Here is a 25080-nt window from a genome sequence, read left to right as displayed (position 1 = left end):
AGTTAAGTGTTTAATGAATACAGACTTTCCATTTTGGGAAGATAAAATATCTGGAGATGGATTGCAGTGAGGGTTGCACAACAATGCAAATACTTAATGCCACTGAACTGCACACCTAAAAATGGTTAAAATGGTAAATTTTATGCTACCATAAATTTTTCTAAACTGCTCATCAGAATAAAACTATATTCCAAAATGCTAGGGTGTTTTATAAAATTTCTGCTCCAACAAAAAGAAAGGTGCTAGCATTCCTGAGGACAAGATGCAACCCATCTCTATGGATGGGAATGAAGACAACAGAGGAAAGGATCATCCAGAGGTGTCCGGGCTTGCAAAGCAGCAGCACGCCTAGGTTATCTCAATGCTGTGGCCCTTTGTGCAGATGACAGGACAATGAGCACACCTGCTCTGAGCAGAACCTCTCCATCCTGGCAATCACCAAGGGGCCCCAACTGCCAGAACCACTTCCCAAGGCTAATGAGAAATTCTATGTGAAGCAAGCACAGCCATCCATTTCCTTCTCAGTAGACAGCTCCCCTGCTCTGTACAGAGGTACACCCGGGATGCTCCCCGCAGTGGAGGAAAATGCTGCCACCACATCTGCTGCTTCACTGATAACACATCGTCTCCCACAGTGCCTCCAGGACCGACCGAGGAAGTGAAGGCAAAGAACCCCATTATTCATCAGAGCCCAAATGGGCACGTGCCACCCCACCGGCAGGTTAACCAAGAGCTGTTGTGATGTTAGAAACAAGAAAAATAAGTAAAGAGGAACTGATCTAAAACCTCTTTGTATTACTTCTTAGGGATATAAGCTGTGTTTTTCCATCTTCAGTTATGAGAATGAATTTCAACATAAAGTATCACTTACTGTACTGAGATGGTTAAACACCTGTGAGGAGAGATCCAAGGAGAACACAAAATTTCTGAATGCTGAAGTCTGTCACCCAAAATAAGTTGGGATGGTTTACAAACAGTTCTGCTGAAAACAGTGGTAAGGGTTCATAGACTATTGCAAAACCCTTGTGTACTTTTAAGTATTTACAACACTGGAATTTTTTTTTTTCCTGCTGGGCTATAAGCTACACAGAACAAATATTGTTCTAAAAATAAGTGAGGGAAAAGTTTTGGGAAATTAAACCACCTTTCTCCGAAGCCCCAAAGGTCGATCCAGATTATAGTAAGGCTCTGGATGGGAAGAGAAGGGAACAGTGTCCTGGTATCAAACTCACCATATCAGAGACGAGAAGAGAAAAAAATCAAAAGTATGTTTTTATCTTTCTAAATTTAGGCTAGAACAGTGATTTCCACTATCCAACCAGCTGGGGTGCTTCAGTCATTTATTCATTAATTATTTAACAGGAATTTAATCTACACATAAAAATCAAACTCTATGTGTCTATCAAAGAGGCCAAAAAAAAATACCAACTCCATAAGTGGTAGTTATAACTATGTGGTTTTAGTATGCCCTCAATTTTTTTAAGCTATCTTTGCCTTAATGGCAATTCCCAGATAAAAAACAACCATTTGGGATGATAGTATTACTGGTATGAGTTTTCCAAATTTAGCGAAGCTGACAGTACTTCACATTTCTTATCCCTCGTCCATCCCCTGGGCTCTTGGGTATACCCAGTACCAAGACTCTAGTGACCTCATCAGGTATGTTCCCTTGCACTGGGCTTGATTCAGCTCACATATTCTAGCACAGCAGAGCAAAAGAAAAGGAAACAATTCCCTCCTCTAGGTTCTCTTGGGCCATTGCTACCTCGTAAATCTGGCTACCAGCTCCAGATTCATGCACCACTCAGAGATGTTTTCTAGTTCCCAGCAAGCCAGGGCAGATGTCCAAAGACAGAGCCCTGGGCTTTGGAGAGAAAGCCTCTGAACTAGAGATGCAATGCAGGTTACCATCCACGTCCTCATGGGATGGACAAAGACTCCAACAGAAACAGAAAGACCATCTGCATTCACAGTCTTGTGATCTAAGACCTCTATTTTCCAACATTCCTTGGACCCGGACAGCTGAATTTCAAGGTTTCAAGAGAAGGCTAGTCCATGTGATAATGACTAGCAATCCTATACTTATATACTACAATCCACTCCTGGGCCCCATCATTTACCCAAGGCTTCCCCTGTAGTATCTTCATAGGGGAAATAAAGATGAAGAAAAGAAAAAACACAGAATTCTGAGTTAGAAAGTAGTAGGACAGTCTCCCACGGTCCATCCAGACTGTAGGTAACATTTCTTCTTTTTGATTTTTTTAGTTATAATTTAAAACAAGTTATAAATTTTACTAGGTCCAAATGAGGTAAATCAAGGGCCAGGAAAGAACTTCCTAACAAACTATTTTCCATACGGAAAAATATCCTGGTTCTCCTGAAGAAGACCAAAAATTAATGTAAATTACCACATATGCATCTCTCTCTAGGATGCCTGGATGGCAAGTCTGTATTAGGGAGAACTACTTCCTAATAATTGTATCTATGCCAAGAAGAGGCTATTCGATCTATTTTTAACCTTCAACTTCACCAAAATTTCTTGTATTTTATCTGCTTCAACCTGTATGGATCATTTAGGGATGAAAATCCAGGGGGCAAGTCTTCAGAAACAGATTTACTTGAAGTGCAATACAGCACTCAACAACTTAGGCAATATGAAAACACAACCTCTCAACTAGAACAATCCCTCAACTTAAAATGACCAAGTTTTGGCTTAGTCATATAATTATTTGTGAACTTGTATATTCTGTAAATCCACAAATAATTCAACATTAGATTTCAACAGAACGTGTCACTAAGCAAACGTTCAAGTATTATAAAGCGACTGATATTCTGGAGAGGTTGGGGGTAAACTAGCTGGGTTATATATTCTTTCATAATAGTAATTTTAACTTACATGTTATAACATAAAAGCGGAGTAACAATATGTATGCACAAATTTAGAGTATTCATATATTGGTTGAAAACTGTCCACAATGCCCACTTCTGTGATTTAGAAATAAGAACATTGTAAGTTAGTTTTTACTTTCTTATGAAGACTGTCACTAAGCCATGTTACACTATTTTGGGGTGGTAACAAATTGCTTGAATCGGTAAGAACTCTAATTGTATACTTTTTGTTTTCATGATCATTTATCTATACAAAGCTAATCAAAATACCCATTCATTAAGAGCTATCAAAAGAGATTATTTTTTCAGATCATTCAACCATATTAAAAACAAATAAAAGGCTAAGTATTGCTATTAGGATTTAGAGATCTTTGGATATCTAAGCAGTTCATAAATTGTCATTGAAATGTACAAGAGGGTTGTAAAAGACATTATGTTTATAATTAAGAAAAAAAACAGGAAGAAAATAGGTATCGAAGCAAAGGAGATTTCCTGAACAATGAATAGATTATATTTGACAAGGGCAATAACCCGCCCGATCACATCTTTTGCTCTCATTTGCTATAAATATACAAGCCAGAGGAAGTACAGCTCACTGTTTTAATTCTTTGTTGTCTAAACCTCCTAGTCTTACTTAATACATCAGGACATATGGTAAGACTTTCCCTAGATTCAGAGGATTTATAGATACCCCACAACGATGAGAACGATCCCCTAGTGCTAGTGAAATATTCTAACTCAGATATTTAAATTCACTTTTTAAAATATTTTTATTCTAAGGAGTTCTCCCAAATGACCTATGTTGGTTTCATTTTTAACACAAATATAAATAAATACATAGTTTCTCTACTCAGTAGAAATAGCTATTTTAAATCCAGTATAGATTTTTGACAGCAAGATTTATAAAGTTTAAAAAGAGCAGTCACAAACACGGGAAATTAAATTTACATGTGTATTTACAACATACAAGCAGTCAGGCTATATCTGTTACTGTTTCTATTTCCTTAATAAAGCTTTTATTAAGAACAGTTTTCTTTAATGCTGACTGGAAAATCTCTGCAGCATTTTATTTTCGAAACACCATAAGATTAGCACACTTTATTAAATAGTTACTGAAGATATTAAAAAGAGCAAGTGCTACATATAAATATTTGATAAAGATGTTTACATTATCAATAAATGTATACATGCAAACATCTTCATTCTACCATCATATGATATAAAATACTTATATTGGCTTGTAAGATCAGAATTGATGTACAAATCTGGCATAGCCCAATTGTAGATGTTATTCAACTTCAGTGTTTGTACTCCTTTTTGGAAATCAGCTTCTGCCTCGTATAACCACAATGCTTTAGAAGCTAAAAGTGTAGCACATCAAACAATGACTTGTTTGAATAATAGAGATTTAACTGAACAGCAAATTATCCTGCATTCCAATGAACATAAAACCCAAGGATATTTCTTAGGTCGTTCAGTGAGCAACAGAAAAAGTGAAGACTACAAAAACTTTAAATAACTGTAAAGGAAGTGTCATTTATACAAACTTCAACTACAAAGCAAACAAGCTATGAATTTCCATGTTGTCTTCTAAAATACACTAATAGTTTCTGTTTCCAAAGTTCCATTTTTCAAAGAGCTTCTTGTTTTATCGGCATTATTCAGGAGTTTATATTAGATGAGGGGGAAAGAGAAAAAGGAATTTCAAGAGGAAAGATTTTTATTAACTCAACCCTAAGGCTAATCTGTTGCATGTGTAGTTTCTACACTAGCAAACAACTTGTAGGAAACAACACTGCAGCTGAGAGCAGCAGAGCTGGAAACTGTTCCCCTGGGTATGATATCACAAAATGACTTTGCTCTATTCCTTCTCCAGCCTAGCATTATGGCTCAAGCCTGCACACAACCATCATGCCCCCAGGGCAGCTTCATGTTAGGTGAGGGCCTTCTGCTCCATCACTCTCCCTGAAATCTTCTGACCAGAAGCAGCTCAACCAGGACAAATCAGCCCCCAATTCTCATTCTCATTCTCTCCTCTAACTAGTTCTCTCTCTCTCTTTTCCATTTTTCTGTGTTTCTTTGCCTGGCAGATTCTGAATGGCATTATCTGAGACGACACAACTGGATGAATTCACACATTCATTCTTTCTCCCTCTCTCTCACACACACACACACACACACACACACACTTTTACACTCAATATTCCAAGTGCAGATTTACTGAATTTACATCATATAAAATAGCTGATATTATTTACTTTTATCCTCCAGTATTAAAAGAAACGCTATGTTTGTAAAAATGCGAGGAGAAACTTTTAGCATGATTTCAGTTAGAACTTAGCTAAATCTATTTGAGGTTAAAAGCAATATCCTACTTTAAATCATATAACATTAAAATCACCAAGCACACACAATAACTATAGAAACCCGGGTAGAAACTTTGTGATTTCTAATATACTCAATTACATGCAAAAAGATCTCCAGCTCATTAAAAACCCACTTTTTTAAAACGTGCCACAACTTACAACTATGTATTATATTTCTTTTGACTGGCAAACTGAGGGACAAAACTAAGTACCTTCAATGAAGGTTTTTCCCCTTAGAAGCACAAGAATAGAATATGATTCCTCCAAACAACATGAGTTTTCCATTTCCAAACATTCTCTGGATGGTTGTAAGAACTTTATCCCTCAAGTCTTACATTTATTTCTAGTTAAAAGGTATAACTAACACAATTGATAATCTAGTAATGCACCCCCAATCCTAGGTATCACAGCTAACTACGATCCCCTTTATATTAACTTCCCACCATGTGGAGTGAATGATTCAAAACTCATATGACTTGGGATAAAGGAAAAATCCTTCCTGAATTACACACTATAAAACATATGAAAACTGGACAGTGGTGTTGCTCAAAAGGTTTTGTTTCAAATTCTGTAACAGAATAACATATGCTGCAGTACAATGGTGCTGAGCTTTTCAGTTCCCTAATAAGACAGCTCCCAGCAGAGCATTTCCTATGCTTTAGAGTGACATTATCAGTGGGTCTCGGGGAATCCCAATGCCACTCAGCTTTCTTCAGCACCACTCTCTGAACAGCTTCTGTCCACTGAGTGGTGCAATCCTGACAGGTCTCTGGCATACAAAGTACATTGTTCAGATAAGGGAATGGTGGGTGAACAATGATCTTTGCTGTCATTAAAACCAAATCATCAGGTATTAATTAACAGCAGGACATAACCACCACAAATGCCAACCAGAAATTTAAATAATTGGCCCCCACCAGACACAAATTTAAAAGAACTGACATACTCTCCATCACAGGCAGACTCTGCATGGCATGGTGCTGAGTTTTATAAAAATTCAATTAACCCAAACGTCTATTAGACGGATACATAAAGACCAGGGGGAAAAGCTATTATGCATGTTGGAATTTGTTATGTGTAATCGTGTTAATTTACTGTTTGAGAAGAAACCCCGCTATGTGCTAGTGATTATATGGTAATCAGGAAATTATACAGATATTTAGATCCTCGAAATTAGTTTATGAACGGCATAAACATAATGCTACCTCAGCAACATAATGAGATAATCAGCTAATTTCTCAAACCTGATCATATGAAGGAGACCCGGGAAGAATACTTTTCAGTGGTAAGTGGGAAAAGGTGTGGCAAATAATTGTTAAACTTCCAAAATTCTTCTTCTTCAGGGCCTACATGTGATACTCCATAATTTCGTTCATCTGTTCTGATGCACTGAAGTGCAAAAACATCCTCCAAACCAAAATATTGTGAAAACAAAATTTCTTGAGATGACTTGGCCAAAAAAAAAACCCCACCAATAACAACTTTATACTTCTCACATATTACACATATTCACAAGGTACAGACTGCACCTCTCTGCTGGACATTGAGTTGCCAAAAAACTCTGCCACATCTGTCGGGGAATGTCAGTGCACTGCCCCTTACTTGCAGAGACTTCACAGACACAGAAGCAAATCCCTAACCATCTCCACACTCTGGACTCCAAGTGAAGGGAAGGCGTTAAAATCCTGCGGGACTCACCCTTCCTCCTTCAAAGGAGGCCCAGAATCAGCAACTCCTAAGCAAAGCCAAGTTCATATCACCCACAAGAAAGCAGCCGGCACATTTCCGATCTACTTGGTGAGCCAAACCCCAAAGGATTAAAAAGTTTCAGGCGGCCCCAACCCAGGACCAAACTTGGGCTTTCTCCAGTGGCAAAGCCTAAGACAAGGGAAGCTGGAGAAGGCGAAACCTCCCTGTCTGAGGATCGCTGAGAGCCCACTACCCTGAAACCAACAACTGGGACCCGGAGCGCCTCTGCCCCACTTGGGCGGCCGTCGAGCCCCGGTGCCCGCGCGCCCGGGATGCGCCTCCTCGCCGCGGGTTCGCGCCCCCAAGGGCGAGGAACTTACCGCACCGCTTGCACAGCACCCGGCTGACCTCCTTCTTGAGGTTCCGGCCCGTCTCCAGAGGGGGGAAAGAGGCTCGGAAGGCGGCCGGCGCGCGGCTAGTGCTGTTGGCGTCGGGCTCCATGAAGAAGATGTACCTGCTGTCCTCTTTGAGCCTCCCGCAGGAGGGGAAGGCGGGGTGGCCCCAGGTCCCCAGGCGCACGGTGAGCAGCGAGTCCTTCTTCAAGCCCCCGGCTTTCACCGCCCACACCTGGTGCACCTTCACCAGATAGGGCGCCTCCTCCCCGGGCTCGCCGGCGCTGGGCACCGGGGCGGTGGGCCAGGAGGGCACGGTCCCGTTGGCGGCGAGCAGCAGTTCCTCGGCGGGCGGCCCCAGCGCCCGTGGGCCCGCGGCTGGCGGCTCGCGATCGCCGCCCCACGCCCCTGCCTCGCCCGCCGCCGCCGCCGCCGCCGCCGCCTTCCTGTCGAGTGCCCCCTGCTGCCGCCGCTGCGGGTGCACCTTTCCCTCGATCACCACCGCGGCGCGCTGAGCTAGCTCCTGCACCGATCCCACGCTGGGCGGGGACGAGTAGCACACCGAGGCCCCCGCGGGAGCCGCCTCGTCGCCGGCCGCCGCCCCCGGCGCCAGGGCCGCGGTCCCCAGCAGCAGCAGTAGTGGCAGCAGCGGCAGCGGCGGCGGCAAGCGGGCGGCGGGGCCAGGGCGCTGGGCCCGGGGGCCGGGACGCCCGGAGCGGCGCGGGGCGCGTCGCCATCTCATGGTGCGAGGTGCGTGCGGGCTTCTGGCTGTCGGTTCGGACTCTGCCCGGCTCTCTCGCGCTGCCTCCCTTTTCCTTCCCCTAGCAGCACCACTCCTCCTCCTCCCCCCTTGCCCTCCTCCTTTTATTTATTTATTGGGGGTTGCGGGGGTAGGAGAGTTGTTTATGGGAGGAGGAGGGGGGAAGAAGTGGATGGAACCACAGAAAGGCGAAGAGGTATAAGGGCAAAAAAAAAAAAAAGGCAAAATAGAAAAGGCAAAAAAGCCGCTGCAGCCGCCTCGGTTACAGAGAGTGACAGGTCCCCCCACCCCCCGCGCCGCCGCCGCGCCCGAGCCCTGCTGTCGGGGCTGCTGTCACCGGAGGAGGACGTGGAGGTGGAGGAGCTGCTCCGCGGGTGACAGTCCTTTGTGTGAAGTGATGCTGCGGCGGCTGCTGGGGCTGCAAGCAAGCGGCTGGGAGAGAGCGCGAGGGAGAGAGCCCTGGAGGCGGAGTTGCGTGCCTGGAAATCGCTGGGTGGCCGCGGCGGCGACAGCGTCCTGCGCCTCGCCAGCCTGTTTACCTGTGGTGCCAACTCGGCCCGCGCGTCCTTTCCCCATGCTGCTGCCGGAGCGGAGCGGGACCCGCGAGTGGGTCCTCCTGGGCGTCCCCGTCCCCGCCCGCCTCCTCCCTCTCTGTCGCCCCGAGTGCTGCAATGGGAGGACGGGCGGCAAACAGGCTGCAGTCCGAGTGGGCTGCGGAGGTTTACTGGGGAGTGAGAGGTGACGCTTCAGTGAGCAAGGACCTGTAGCCGGCGCAGGATGCCCAGGCGCCGGTGGGAGGCAGGCAGAGAGAGGCAGGTGGGACCCCGGGCATGCGGGTCCTCGGAGCAGAAAAGTTTTGGGTGAACCCGTTGCTTGACACTTAAAAGGGAGCAACATGTTCGCAGGCGACAAGCAGCGATTAAAACAACAACTTTATAACGCTCTCTCTCCTTGCAGCGCGCACACACAGTGTGTACTTCAGATGTGACGCCTTCTCTACTCCATGCTCCTTTGATCCTTCGGTCTTCAATGACCCCCGCCTTTTCTTTTATTGAAATTCCTGCTTCACCATGACTTTATGACATGTGTGGTACTGCTGATAGGAGCATAGTTTGAATAAAATATTTGCTGAACGAGGCCATTTTGTACAAAGTTTATGGCACTTTGTCAACTAATGAGTTTTGCAAAAAACAAAAATAAAAAATGAAATGAAAGAAGCTTCTATGGCTATTAGAACAAAAGATCCCAGGCATAAGGAGTTGTAGGTATTTAACCTCCACCCGGTATTGTGCCACCTGAATACCAAGCTCCCCCAACTCCACCCCCATCTGTCCCCCTACCCCCACATGTCCTGCCAAATTTAAAGAGCTATTTCTAAAACAAGAATCCATCCTCTCCCGGGATATTCCTTTCAACAAATACCATTCCACAGAAAGGGAACACATTTTTAGCATTTCAAGGTAAATATTTTCTCTTATGTTCTTTTATAGTGAAAAATAAATTCAGTGACCTCATAAAACAGTTAAAGTTGTTATTCAATGGGTGATAGATCCACATTGTGAGAACTGAAGAATTTTAAAGTACTCTAACTTCATAATATCTTTACTCTGGGATTCTACGTGTTGCCTCTAGCAGTTTCTTGAAAGTATGTCATAGAAGCTTTAGATTTTTATATAAAAAATAAAAACAGATGATAAGCTACAAAGATCTTTTTGTTCTTGGCATAATATAGTTGGCTACAAAACAAGGTTCCACTCTCTCAAAGTGCAGTTTGGAGGCACAGGGTCATCACGCTCCCTGTGTGTCTTGGCAAGGGGAGATTCCTGTTTCTCATACCCTGATGGAGCGCTTCAGGAGAAGATCACCATTTAGCAGCATAGTTGGGCAGGTCTGGCCTCCAGTATATGTTCACTTGAACCCTGCATGGTGCTTCTAGCGATATACTGAAAGAAAGTGGTTCAAACCTCCAATCCTACTAATTTCTTTGCTTTTCTTTAGCCTGACCTCCCAGATTTCTGACTTGACTTTTTGGGAGGTACAACTCTGGCCTAGAACACTTTCTTCCTCTCTACCTTCCAGATTTGTATCAGTTATCTGTCACTATATGACAAACCACTTCAAAATTTGGTGACCTGTTGGTTCATTTAGCCCAAGATTCTGCAAGTTGGCAATTTGGACTGGGTTCAGCTAGGGGGTTCTTCTGTTGACCTCATTGATGGCTCTGCTGGGGGCTATCTAGTCTCCCATGGCTTCCGCTGAAACATCTCATCTCATAAAGAATGTGGTCTCTTCCTCCAGCAGACTTAACCTGGGCCTGTTCATGGCAGCTGGTTGTGTTTCACCAGAGTGGCTAGAGATGTGTGATGTCTCTTGAGGTCTAGGATCAGAATTAGCACGTCAACATTGCCATCATTACAAGGCCAGATCAGATTCCAGGGGCAGAGGAGTAGACTCTACCTCTTCACATAAGGACCTGAAAAGTTGCAATGCCAAAGAGCAGAGATACAAGCAGGGGAAGAATTAGGCCATTTCTGCAAACAATCCACTGCTGAACTTAGGCATCCTTTGAGATCCATCTGCCCCATGAAGCCTCCTTTCTGACATACTAAACACTGGAGTGACCACTCCACAAAGTGCACTTTCCCTGCATTTGCAGTCTATATCAGGTCTCCTCACTCTTGATCATGTTATCTTATTGAGCCCAAGTTTTTCAGGAGTTTTACTCCCATCTCTCCAACTAGATTGCAAACTTGTTAGCAGGGACGACAGTTTCTATATTCCCCAATTTTGATCCAGTTTGGGTCAAATATTAAGTACTCAATAAATGTCGGCTAATTAATCACGGACTGATGCGGCAATGTGCTTACCACACATTAATCCAACACTATCATAGATAAATGGAATTCCAGGGGCAATAAAAACAACAATAAAATTTTAAAGCACTGGCTTAGAGTGTCATTAAAGGCATAGATATGCCCCTCTTAGTACTATACAAAGCATTTTGTCTATGATGAAACATAAGCCTCTTCTTTAAAATGGTATTTTTTTAAAAAGACCCTGTTCCCACATTATCCCCTACTCTTCCTCTCTCTGTTAAGTGGCATTAATGAGTAATTCTTATAGACATTTTCTGTGCAAAGGTAGGCCTTCTTTAAACAGCTCAGTACTAAGAACTGTTTGCACACATATTTCATTTCAATTCTTGTATCAGAGCCTTCATTTACCCACGCACACTGGAAGGATGTTGCTGATTTTGCCCTTTTGCACGAGAAGGGAATGGCATTTCTAACATGATTAACATATGCTTAAGAAAAGGTATGAATAATTGTTCAGTATGATTAAATGCTGTTCAGAAAAGGGACAATTTAATTTGTCCCCACCAATGTTTTAAAAAGACAGAAAGAAAAAGGTTCAGTCTTTTGTAAACATCCTAAAACCAGTGGTTCTCAATTTTTAGTGAGCATCAGAATCACCTGTGCAAATGCACAGATTGCTGGCCCTGCCCCCAGATTTTCTGATTCAGTAGATTGGGGATGGGGGTGGACACAAATTTGCATTTCTAGCAAGTTCCCAGGTGATACTGATACTGCTGGTGATAGAGACTGTGCTTTGAGAACTGCCAAAATCTTGAGATTTATAAGCATCGATATCCACAGCATACTAAACCTGTAAACATGTGTAAGAATACTTAGGCATGACATTCAAATATTCAATATCCCCTCCATCTTGAATCTTCCCCTTCCCTGTTTCAGTAAGGGAATGTGGATTGCCTCCTGGATTACTAGGGCCTGATGCTATTTAGCAGACATTATGACCAGTTAAGGGGGCAACTATACCTGTTGATAGTAAAAATGAGTGCTTCCTTGGGGCTTAACATGTTTCCATGGTCAAAGTTGAAAATAAAAGGAAAATTAGGGATCAGAGAAGCTGTCATCATGTTATCTGCTCAAGCAGGGAAAGAGCAGACATAAAATTATGCAGGTAAATGTGAAACGCTATTTTTAGCAGTTTAGAAAATATGGGGGAAAAAAAGCCCACAATTGCCTCCACAGTGCAATGGCAACCTGAAATGGTTTTCCCACCCCTAGCGCTTTATACCTGATTAAATGCTCCTAAATGGTGGTTATGAAAGGGCAACAGAAAATTCACAGAGGCACTGATACCTACTTTATCATCATTGACCAACAGCACACAGAAGTACACACCTCCAGCTATAAATCATGAAACAACCATTCTGCGGGTCCTGGAGTCCTGAATTTGCAGTCTCTGAAAGAAGCCTCACTTAACAGCCTGTCTTAGAGCAGGTGCAGGATCCATGACTATTGAGACAGAGCAGACTAACAGCAAGCTGGGTCTGAGTGAAAAACAAGTTACAAGAACTGGTGAATGTGAACCATTATAGGCCACCCAGGAGAAAAAATGTAGCAGAATGTCTCTCTTTCTGTCGAATGGTAGCAAGAATGTTGGGAAGATTCTTAAAAACTCAGCTGCAATATGAGTCTTTAAGAACTGGGCCTAGATCCTTGAGTCACAGACTTTAGGGTCCCTGGTCACCTCCACCTACCCACCTATCCATCCATCTCTCCATCTATCCATTTCTTTAATTGTGTGTGTGTGTGTATTTAAGTCAATACTATGCAGCATAAGGGGGAAATATTAAGATGAAAGGTTCCTACCCTGAAGAAACTCACAATCTATTGTGCCACTAATTTGTACAGTTGGTATGACATGAAATCCCATAGATTTTACATATTTCAGTCCAGCTGGGATGGAGGATAAAAAGGAATAAAACCAACAGGGTTTTCTGATTATTTTTACATGATTCAAAACTTCTTGGAACTTTGGGGCAGGCATGGATGATCAAAAAGTCTCACTTAGGTTTGCTTTTACAACAGCCCTTTCCAGATAACAAAGAAATGAGCATTCTTGAACTTTTACACTGGGCAATATATGTAAAGTTTGAAGATATAATTGACTGGCATCAGACTCCAATTCTCCTATTTGCCAGCCCTGAAACTCCAGGAAAATTTATGAATCATGCTGAGCCTCTTTCCTTATTTATTAAATAAGCACAGTCCTTGCTTTATTTCACAGGGTGCTTGCAAGGATTAAAATAGCTTAGTATATATGAAAATTCTTTAGAAATTCTAGTATTATGCAAAATACAATGTTACACTAAATAAATGATATGTTGCCCCCAGGTTTCTTCCAATCCAGCAATGAAGACAACACATGTTGGAAACTGCCTCTTAAAGTTGATCATATGATATATCTACTTAAATGCCTTTATTGCTGGAAGCTCAATAGTTCCGGGGGATGCTTTTCCCATTTTGAGACATATCACACTATTTGAAAGTGCTTTTCTATAACAGACTGCAAGATACTTATTAAAGACCTGGTCATAAAATTTAAACGGTGATTCTCTGTTGTATACCATTATTATGTTACTCTTTGTTTAGACTGAGTCAGTGATTGCTGGTGTGGGGCTGACAATCTTGTCTCTCCCCATCTATTTGCATGAATAAATGATGTTTGGAAGGTTTTCTTGTGGGTGGATATACTTGGTTTGTTGCTCTTGTCCGTGTGTGTGTGTGTGTGTGTGTGTGTGTGTGTGTCTGTTTTCTAAAGGAGAAAAGAGAGACTTGAGGAAGAAACAAAGGAAGAAGGATGATAAAAAATGGAGGGTAGAATAGGATGTAAACTCCAGGCTGGCTTAGCAAAACAAGGGCTCATTCTCAGAGAGAGAGAGAGACTACAAGTAAAAGCTGAAATTCAGGCCGGGCACAGTGGCTCACGCCTGTAATACCAGCACTTTGAGAGGCCGAGGTGGGCAGATCACGAGGTCAGGAGTCCAAGACCAGCCTGACCGACATGGTGAAACCTCATCTCTACTAAAAATACAAAAATTAGCCGGGTGTGGTGGGCGCCTGTGATCCCAGCTACTCAGGAGTCTGAGACAAGAGAATTGCTTCAACCCAGGAGGCAGAGGTTGCAGTGAGCCGAGATCGTGCCACTGCACTCTAGCCTGAGTGACAGAGCAAGACTCCATCTCAGGGAAAAAAAAAATGCTGAAGTTCAGACCATTTTTATGAAGAACATTGTGAAACTTAAAGGCACAACCATGCCCGATGCTTTCAAACTCAGGTGAAAAAGTCCACGCAAAGAAAAAGAGTTTTTCCCAGTTCTGGGAGGAAGGAAAATTGTAGATGTGTCCTGAAGAAACTAAGGGGGAACAACACAGCAGTGGGAATGTCACTGCACTTTTCAGAGAAGTAGGAGATCTGCGTTCTCATGGCAGCACCCCTTAAGGAAAAGAACAGAAAAAGAATAACAGATTTAGTTCACACTAGGGCACACCTGAGGAGAAATGGTGGGGGAAGGTGAATATCAAGCTAAGACTCTGCAGTTACACCTTGTAAGCCAACAAACTGGAAAATATAAGAAGTGAAGTTAATATGACCTCCTTGGGACCCTCTTGGGAACACTGAGATGATGAATATTAGTACTATTAACATTATAATTAACTAATAATATGATAATGCTGTGAGTTAGAGAAGGGATTGTTATCACCATTTTGCAAATGATCAAATCCACTTGGTGAAATCAAATTCTATTTTTATTTTATCCCTCCTCTTTGAGCACAAGTTTCTTTATTATGCCTTAGTAGTGAGGTGCTATCCATAGATAATATATAAACCATCCAACAGAAATATGCCACTTAAGATCCTAAATACATTATATGGAAGTTACACCTTTTCCCCAAAAAATTGGCTTGGAAATCTCATTGTACACTGGCATTTAGCAGTAAGAAACATGCATTTTATTTATTTCTAAGAACACATTATGTGTAAGAACAGCTTATTGTTGCTATTACAAATATGACAAATTGGAATAAAGAAGAGGTTTGATGGTTAAGCTTGTTTTGAGTTTTATTTTTCTCAATGATAAACAGCATTTTTGCTTTCTTTCCATTTATTCCAAAAGTATTCACTGAAGATTCTTAAAACTCTCTAAGGAATTTTCCGTAGGGATGAATAAACCCAAGAAGAAACTTTTGAAAAACTTGTAGGAAATTAAATGGTCATATTTACAATAGAATTTTTTTCTAAACATTTAAAGTAATACGCACCACTGCTGAGTAAAGAAAGCATATCATGAATCATGAGTGTCAAAGGTTGAATCCTAAAGCTTGATTTTTGACAATCTGACAATTTTCTTATTATTTTGCCATGGAAGCCTTCATCGTCATCCTTCTCTTGAAAGTGTTGGGCTATATAGATGGCACTTCCAGTCAGACCAAGAGAAAATAAATAGACTTTTAGAACTGAAGTGGCATTCAACCTACCTTACTTTGCCCATCTGTCTCCATAAAAATAAAACTCCTCCAGTTTTGTCACTTTTGTTTTCCTTTGGTTTTATAGAATCTTCTACTTTAGCACAGTCCACACATGTGAATAGTAGGATGCTTTGAAGTCCTTAACATACACGTCACTCCATGAAAGCCATAATTACTATGCTTTATGCCAATTTCTATTCTGAAGTTTTCAGTGAAGGCTTCAGTGTGGAGGAGAGTTTATTACTAGGTCAAGGAGGGCACTGAAGTGTAGAAGCCTGCAAAACAAAGACATGTAATAAAAGAGATCAAAACAAGAGAGGTAATCAACTTCTTGCCCTACTGGTAAGTTTCACACCAGTTTTTTCTGTATTTACTGATGAAAGAGTGGTATAAATAAATATTTTATCATCCACTCCTAACCCAGTATGCCATGTTAGAATGTCGTAAACTTACCCATTAGGTTATGCTTTGAACCATAGGGAAACACATCAAATGTTAGACCAGGAAAGAATCCTAGATATCTAGTCCAAACCCCTTAATTTCATATATGATAAAAAAGGTTCCGGAAAGTGGATTGCCCTTCCCAGGGTCATAAAGCAGATTGTTGTCAGAAGGAGGTTTAGGACTCAGGTACTGGCTCTCTCATTTCTGCACTTTGCTTAGGAGCCACAATAGTATAACTAAAAACCCTGTGTTAAGCCTTCCTAAGAAGCTGCACGCCTAGACTCTCTTTCTTCCAAAAACCATTTCTGGAAGTGATAAGATACATAATCTCAGCACCTTAGAAATGTTGAGTTCTCAGCAGCTAGAATGCTAAATTCTTCATATACAAGATAATACCACATTACTCTGGGGTAAGAGGTGCCACAAAGCCAGCATTCGAAAGCTGTTTCCAAAATACAACAAGCAATAGCCTTCTAATTGTTCCTGTTTATTGAATGTGTCATTTTTCTATAGCTATGACTTCCCTTGGCCCAAATTGGGATATGAAAGAGTTAAAGGCTTTTTTCTCATATTTTACAGAATGCATCAGAAGAGATTTGTTCCAGAATTCAAGGACAACTCTACAAATGACCCACCAATATTATCAGATATAAATACAAATAGATACAGATGCTATTAGATAATATACATACAGATGTTATAGATACATATATAGATATCTCCTAAGGCTTAAAGTCTAAATGAAATTATGATGTCTGCTCCAAATAATATTAAAGAAATCTATTAAGCTGTCTATTTTATTGCAAAGAACATGTCCCTGGGTGATAAGACCAAAAAAGATATTATAATAAATATTACAAACAGCTGAAACTCTGAAATGATACTAACATGCCCTTTCATTCCAAGTCCTAAAGATACACCTTCTATTTATGGTTGGTGCATTGGAACATATGAGTCTGGAGTCTTGTCCAATGTTTTCAGGTCACATTAATCCTTCTCATTGTAATCTTGTCTTTAAACTTAGTCATAGTCTAAATTAAATTCTGTATTAGAGGAAATACCTTATATTATGAGAAGCAGCATAGCATGAGTTCCTGGGTTCAAATTCCAGCCTCAACTCTTACTAGCTACATAATCTTAGGCAAATTACTTAACCTTTTTGCAACACAGTTTTATTCATTATTAAACAATTGTAAGAGCAACTACCTTTTGGATTAATTACATTAGATTTGTGTGCATAACACACTTAAAATAGTTCCTAGCACATACTAGCAGGTATAAATTACTGTTATTTTATTCTTCTCCTTAAGCGCAGTGAAAACAGCCTTAGCATTAGGTTTTTTCTATGTGTAAGACAGAGGCAATTAATAAATGTTTGAATAAATGAAGCAACAAATGAAGACCATATTAAAGACTTATTAAATCTCACACACACAAATTTTAGTACTAGTAAGAAGTCATTCCTGATAGACTGAGCCCCAAACATTGATTTTATTCACAGAAGAAATCTACCAACTCCTTAACCTTGTGCACTGAGCATACCATCCCCAAAGAGCCTCTTTACCAGTCAGCTAAATAACTTTACTGCATAATCTCTCTCAGTATAATCAATTGACTGAACAGTCTGAACTTAGCGGGAAATGGCTTTACTTCTCTCCAATCACTGCTTTTAAGCATGCTCTGTTGGATATGCATCTCTCAGTCCTTGTCTCAGGCAGATCCCATAGCTGCCACATTCTCTCAGGTATACAAAGAAGCCCCATTCCATCAATGACGGCATCCATGCAGGGATTAAAGGTATCTGGTCCAGTCTAAATCAAAATTTAATTTCATATCCAATTCAAAGCTTCTCTTCTACTTCCCTAACTCAGGGCTGCAGTGGTGGAGAAGAAACTGGCCTGTTCCCTCTCTTTTCCTTCCTATCCTTACCCCTCTCTTCTGGTTTCTCTAAGGTCAGGACAGAGGAAGAGAAGACTAAAGGAAAGGTGCGTGTTTTGTTGTTGGCTTCAATTACTATGCATTTTAGCCCTCCCTTGGTTAATACTGGCTGGCCATCAGTGACCTCTGGGTTGGTCAAACATCCAAATCCTAGCACTTCAGTGAGGTACACAGGAAGTTTCTTTAGAAGCTTTGCAAGCACACGTTTGTGCTCACCTCTTGACATTCTCCCTCACCTATTCTTGATGGTGTATCTCCTCCCATCCCAACCTATTACTAGGGTGTTCTCTTGCTTTAGCAAGCCACCTTTGGAGCAAGAAACTTTTAACGGAGCTTTTACCTTTCACAGCATCCTCTTAATCTGTGGGAAACTCACACATCCTTTCCATGCCAAAGGATTAAAAAAAAGCAGGCTACTCTCGGACACCCCCTTATTTTGCTGTCGTTATGGCTGTTCCAGCTGCCCTCTTGCCTTCAGAATTCCCCAGATAAGCAGTAAGCCCCAGTCTCTGAATTTACAGAGGTGTAATCATCAAGGAGCACTGTGTACTCACTCAGGATCAGTTTCACTCCCGATTCTGTACTCCCTGGCAGCCCCAGGAAAGGCAAAGGGCTTCTGTACTTCCAAAAGTCTCCAGCTGGAGACAAGAAGGCCAGTTTCCTCTTATTCTATGTTCCCTCACTGTCTCCTAGTAGTATCCTTGCAGCCAACTCCTTGGTTGGCTTAAAGGACGTGTTAGAAGAGCCTCCTCTCACCTCTGCTTCCTTTACCTGGGGTGGCGGTGGGTGGAGGATGTTGCCACAGCCCTCCCCAGTAATCCAAGGGGTCATTACCTCTATGAATCCCTTCAACTCCACTTCAATTTCTGCCCTCTGTATAGGCTGGGGTGAGTCACAAGTAAGGGAGTGAAAGGGTGAAGATCCAGGGACAAACCTGGCCACACGTGAGTCCACAAAGTACCCTACTGCTTATATAATCTTTGTGCCAGGCATGGAATTAGGGCAACATCACAAAATCAGTGAGAAAACTAAGTAAAATGTTCTGTGTAATAGGAGCCAGACACAGTGGTGCACACCTGTGGTCCCAGCTACTCAGGAGGCTGAGGTGGGAGGATCCCTTGAGCCTAAGAGCTCGAGGCTGCAGAGAGCTATGATTGTGCTAAGGCACTGCAGCCTGGACAACCGAGTAAGGCCATTTCAGAATAAAGAAGAAAGAAGAGGAGGAGGAGGAGGAAGGGGAAAGGGAAGAAGAGGAGGAGGAGGAAGGAAAAGAAGTAGTAGGAGGGGGAGAAGGAGGAGAATAAGGAGGAGAAGGAGAAAAAGAAGGAGGGGGAGGGGAGAAGGAGAAAAAGGAGAAGAAGAAAAAGAGAAGAAAGAAAAAGAAATGTTCTATGGAATAAAAGAGGAGGAGGACAATTCTTCATAGCAGTCAGTAAAGCAATATGAAAGATGAGCCAAAAACTCAAATAGGATTGAACATATCTGTATACCTCCCTTTTATCTATGAAAAAATTCAGTCTCCCAAAGGAAATATTCAGGAAAATACCAAAGCATTAAGTCATAATATTTATCCTGATATTAAAGATGAAGATAAAATGCAAAACTGGTTGAGATTGAATTTCATAGACTAAGCATCCTTTTCTGTGTTGTTATGAGCATCCAATTATGTGCACTGTTGTTCTGGAATTTTAGAAAATGGTCAATTCTTTAAATAGATATTTTTCTCCTCGTTAAATTAATATATAATTCTTGTATTTCTTCGTCTACTCCAAAAGTTCTTAATTATTAAGCATATTAACTTAAAAGTTTATATTCTTACCATTTAAACTTCGTTATTCTCTAATGAATTGTGAAATTTCACAACATTCATTGATAATAGTTTTTGTGAGGTTGACAAGATACCAAAATGATGTACAGACAGCTTTTGATTTACACAAGCTCAACATATGTGTGCATGCATCCAACTCAGAAGATATACATATGTGTAAATAAAATATCTTGAGCCAGAACTAGAATATTATGTGACCAAAGAAATCTCCTTCCTTCCCTCTCTCCTCTTGAGATTCCACTCTACCTGTCTCTTCAACATATTACTGCCTAGAAATGCTCCTAACTACATTTTTATTCTCTTCTAACCCAAGAAATAAATCAAATCAGATTCAGAATGGGGTCTGGATACCACAGTATTTTCTGCCAAGAGGTACTGGAAGAAGAATTGTAAATCTTCACTGCTATAAGCTGTACCTTTCCCAATAGTAATACTCTCCTGCCCTTAAAGAGCATCTCTACTCCTGATCCCACCTATCATCAGTCCTTTTTAATTTCCATTACAAAATAAGGTCACAAGTATTCCTGACTGCCTTATATGAAGGCATATTTGAATTTTTCCATAGAAAAATTAGTTCAGTGCTGTTGTGGCAACCAGAGATGAATGAGTCATTAGAGGGTTGGCATTGTAGACCCAAACACCTGCAAGTGTTTCCACAGGAAATCACATCCAGAATTCCAAACAAAGGACATGAAACACTAAGAGATACCTTAAATCCTTTATAAATAACATAAAATCAAAGAAGAAAAAGCTCCTTAAAAAATTCAACCTTTTTGAATGAGTAATATTGCCATAGTGCCTCATCTAGAAGTATTTTCAGAATTCCCCATTTTATATAAAGCAGCAAACTTCCCCTTGAAATTAATTATGGGTCCAAAAGAAGAATAAGATCTTCCTTTGTGATCCAATAAATGAATCTGCTCTGAACTTAGCTGTTCTTATCATCTTTACTTTTCCCACTATCTTAGTCCATTCAGGCCGCTATAACAAAATATCTTAGACTGGGTAACTTTTAAATAACAGAAAATTATTTCTCACAGTTCTGGAGTCTGGGAAGTCTAACATCTAAGATCCAGGTGCCACCAGGTTTGATGTCTGCTGAGGGCCTGTTCTCTTCTCCAAAGATGGAACTTTCCATGGGTCCTCACATGGTAGGAGGGGCAAACAGGCTCCTTTAAGCCCCTTTATAAGGTTACTAATCACATTCATGAGACCTTTAGCCTCGTGACCTAATAAACTTCCAAAGGCCCCACCTTTTCTACCATCACCTTGGGGGTTATGTCTTAACACATGAATTTGGGGGGGCACACATACATTCAGACCATATCACTTACGTACCTAATGGTGCATTTTTTTTTTTCTGTTAGTATTTCTGCTTCAAACATGAACATTCTGCTAACAAGCTAGCTGATGGTGGAACCACTCTCCTCTTGTCTCTATCCCCAATGTAACAAAATTTAGTTACTCTCCACGTTTCTAAGGGTGAATATTACCTGGATATTCTCACTTGTCTATCATTCACCAGGAGGTCAGCTATGTCAGATGTAAGCCATGCTTGAAACTGCCCTAGAGCAAAGAGCTTGTGAGATCCACGATCTCATCACATATTTGGGAGGAATGTTAGAAGTTCTCAAGGTTTACACCAGAGTGAATAGACATTTCTAGGGGTTGAAAATTCTAGAACTGAGAACAATTTTTTTTTAATTTTTGTTTCTTATCAAAGTGATACATGTACATAGTTCAAGAGTAAGCTACTTCTATGACTTGTTAATACAAACAGGAATCTCAAGACACCCCCATTTTCCATTTCTCCTTCCATAAAGTAATCACGTTCAACTCTTAGCTGTCTTGGTATTTACCCCAAAAACATGATCATATTGCTATTTCTAGATTTCTTTTCAGTTTTAGGTGTTATGTATTAACTATAGAAGGTAAGAGTTTGGTTCTTTTTGCTCTCCAAGTAAATGTTCACTCCCCATACCCCATTCCTTCCTAGTATAGAGTTAAATCAAAATTTTGATTATTCAGTATTTTAATTATCAAATCTATGTATATAATTCAAAAATGAACCATAATATAAATTATGATTAAAATTCTTCCCTGCTCAATATCCTACTTACCCTGGAGCTAACAATTGTTTCTGGTTTTCTCCTATTTGCTTAACTTTGTATGTAATTATCCCTAAGTTAGCTTCAAGTTCTTCCCTATGTCACTAAATACCCTCTCATTTCTTTACCTTAACTATTCTATCAACTCTGTGTTTTTGAAGACATCTCTCTCTCTGAAATTATAACCTGATTTACACTCCAGTGATTCCCCTTTATGTCTGACAATTCTCATTCAAAGATTTCCTTTCACCATCAAACAAAGAGAGCTTGCTTGTCTCCTGAGTTGGATCTCCCGTTTCCTTGATCCAATCTCTCCCTTTTTCTTGGTTCACTAACTTGTTTTAATAAAGTGTATCCTCAGTAGCTTCCCAAGGAAGGGTACATGGGAGTAAACGTTTTGAGACTTTCCTTGGATTTTATTGACTATTTGGCTGAGTATAGATTTCTAGGTTGTAAATTATTTTCCCTTAGAATGTAGAAGATATTGCTCCATTGTTTTATAGTTTTCAATATTACTTTTATGAACTCTGAAGCTGATCTAATTTCTTTTCCTTTTTATGTAACTTGGTTTTCCCCTCCCCTGGAAGCTTATGGGATCTTCTCTTTATCCCCAGTACTCTGAAATATTATGATGAGCCTTGGTAGTAGATCACATTTTAATGACTTTGCAGCATCCTTTCATTCCAGAAAATCACATCTTTCTGTTTTGGAGAATAATCTTGAATTATTTTTGCTAATGAATTCCTCCCCTTCACTTCTCTGGAATGTCTTTCTGAAACTCCTGGACTTTGAGCTGGTCTTCTGATTTTCTTATTTTTTCGTAGTTTCCATTCTGTTTTTTGTTTTATTTTGCTTTGAGTTCTGGTTTTGCAGTACTCACAGGAAAAAAATTCCTTTAATTTTATCTCTCAAGTCTTTTTTTTTTTTTTGAGTATTTTATTTCTTTTTCTACTTTATTTAAATTTCCAAGGTTTTTTTGAATATTCATTTTGAAGCATCCTGTTCTTTATATTATTTTTTTCTTCTGTTTCTGGAGATATTAATGAGAGTTTTTGAAAAGTATTCTTTCCACCAAATTGGATTTTTCTTTTTTAGTTGTTATATCTCATTTAGAAATTTCATCAGCTATCTAGTAATTCTTGGTTGTCTTCTCATATTTAGGAAAGGGAGCTAAAAAGTTGATGGAAGCTATAAGTCCAAGGGCACAGCTTTTGTACCAAGAGTTTCACAGTCAACAGAACTGGGTGGGCTGTTCGTCTGGAACCTTCAATGTCAGTTTCTTTAGATGTTTTCCTCTTGGACTGGTCAGATTCCATAGAGTATTCAATCTCCTGCCCAGAAGGAAAAGTCTGCCTACTATTGTTTCTCAAGCCCATGAGGGAAATAGGCTAGGAGCCTCAGCATTCATTGCGCACATATTCTCTGAGCACCTTATTTTCAGTATAAGCTATTCTCAATTTTGCCAGGCATCCCCAGTCCAGAGACCCTCTGTTTTACTCGACCCAGGAATAAACTTCCAGTTCTATGTCTGGACAGAGAAGGGCAGTGCATAGGATCATAGAGCAGGTGAGGGGGAATCTAGGCATCTAATGCTTCTAAATCAGATTGCAAACAGTTCTTATTTACCTTCACCCTTTCATTCCCACTTCCAAGAGTAGTCAGTGCTGATAATTCCTGAGCCTTTTGCAACATCAGCTGAGTTGATTCTTGACTTTACTCATTCCCAGTTGAAGATTTGGTATTCTCAGGTAATTTACTACTTTTCAATCTGATTCAAGTGTTCAAAATTTTATTGTTGTCATTTCCCTATTCTTGTTTGTTAAAGATTTGTGGCTTTTAAAAAATTCCTTTATTTAGATTTGGTTGAGTATCAGGAGTAAATAAAATTAGATTTATGCCATCTTAATCTGGAATTTAACCTAGGGTTTAAGAATGGATGCTCACTTGCTCCACAGCTGGAAAATCTATAGACCTGTCTACTAGTGAGAGGTGACAGCGTGCTGGCAGTCCTCACAGCCCTCGCTCGCTCTCAGCGCCTCCTCTGCCTGGGCTCCCACTTTGGCGGCACTTGAGGAGCCCTTCAGCCCACCGCTGCACTGTGGGAGCCCCTTTCTGGGCTGGCCAAGGCCAGAGCCAGCTCCCTCAGCTTGCAAGGAGGTGTGGAGGGAGAGGCGCGAGCGGGAACCAGGGCTGCGCGCGGCACTTGCGGGCCAGCTGGAGTTCCGGGTGGGCGTGGGCTTGGCGGGCCCCGCACTCGGAGCAGCCGGCCGGCCCTGCCGGCCCCGGGCAATGAGGGGCTTACCACCCGGGCCAGCGGCTGCGGAGGGTGTACTGGGTCCCCCAGCAGTGCCAGCCCACCGGCACTGCGCTCGATTTCTCACCGGGCCTTAGCTGCCTTCCCGCAGGGCAGGGCTCTGGACCTGCAGCCCGCCATGCCTAAGCCTCCCACACCCTCAGTGAGCTCCTGTGAGGCCCAAGCCTCCCTGAGGAGCGCCACTCTCTGCTCCACGGCACCCAGTCCCATCAACCACCCAAGGGCTGAGGAGTGCCGTCGCAAGGCGCGGGACTGGCAGGCAGCTCCACCTGCAGCCCCAGAGCGGGATCCACTGGGTGAAGCCAGCTGGGCTCCTGAGTCTGGTGGGGACGTGGAGAACCTTTATGTCTAGCTCAGGAATTGTAAATACACCAATCAGCACCCCATGTCTAGCTCACGGTTTGTGAATGCACCAATTGACACTCTGTATGTGGCTACTCTGGTGGGGCCTTGGAGAACCTTTGTGTCCACACTCTGTATCTAGCTCCTTTGGTGGGGCCTTGGAGAACCTTTATGTCTAGCTTAGGGATTGTAAATACACCAGTGGGTGCTCTGTATCTAGCTCAAGTTTTGTAAACACACCAATCAGCACCCTGTGTCTAGCTCAGGGTTTGTGAATGCACCAATGGACACTCTGTATCTAGCTACTCTGGCGGGGCCTTGGAGAACCTTTGTGTGGACACTCTATGTCTAGCTAATCTAGTGGGGACGTGGAGAACCTTTGTATCTAGCTCAGGGATTGTAAACGCACCAATCAGCGCCCTGTCAAAACAGACCTCTTGGCTCTACCAATCAGCAGGACGTGGGTGGGGCCACATAAGAGAATAAACGCAGGTTGCCGGAGCCAGCAGTGGCAACCCCCTGGGGTCCCCTTCCACAGCGTGGAAGCTTTGTTCTTTTGCTCTTTGCAATAAATCTTGCTACTGCTCACTCTTTGGGTCCACGCTGCTTTTATGAGCTGTAACACTCACCGCGAAGGTCTGCAGCTTCACTCCTGAGCCAGCGAGACCACGAAC

General features: G+C 41.7%; 1 protein-coding gene across 1 annotated transcript in view; it reads right to left on the bottom strand.

Moving 5' to 3' along the window:
• NRG1 (neuregulin 1) overlaps window positions 1-8176 on the bottom strand; it is a 1130429-nt gene extending 1122253 nt beyond the window's left edge. Inside the window, exon 1 of the mRNA XM_054497959.2 lies at window positions 7325-8176. Coding sequence (XP_054353934.2) covers window positions 7325-8078 — 754 coding nt within the window. The 5' untranslated portion in view covers window positions 8079-8176. The remainder of the gene's footprint in view (window positions 1-7324) is intronic.
• Between the last annotated feature and the right edge of the window lie 16904 nt (window positions 8177-25080).

This window comes from Pongo pygmaeus, chromosome 7 (genome assembly GCF_028885625.2).
Source record: "Pongo pygmaeus isolate AG05252 chromosome 7, NHGRI_mPonPyg2-v2.0_pri, whole genome shotgun sequence".
Classification (NCBI taxonomy): domain Eukaryota; kingdom Metazoa; phylum Chordata; class Mammalia; order Primates; family Hominidae; genus Pongo; species Pongo pygmaeus.
This window is presented reverse-complemented; position numbering and strand designations above follow the sequence as displayed.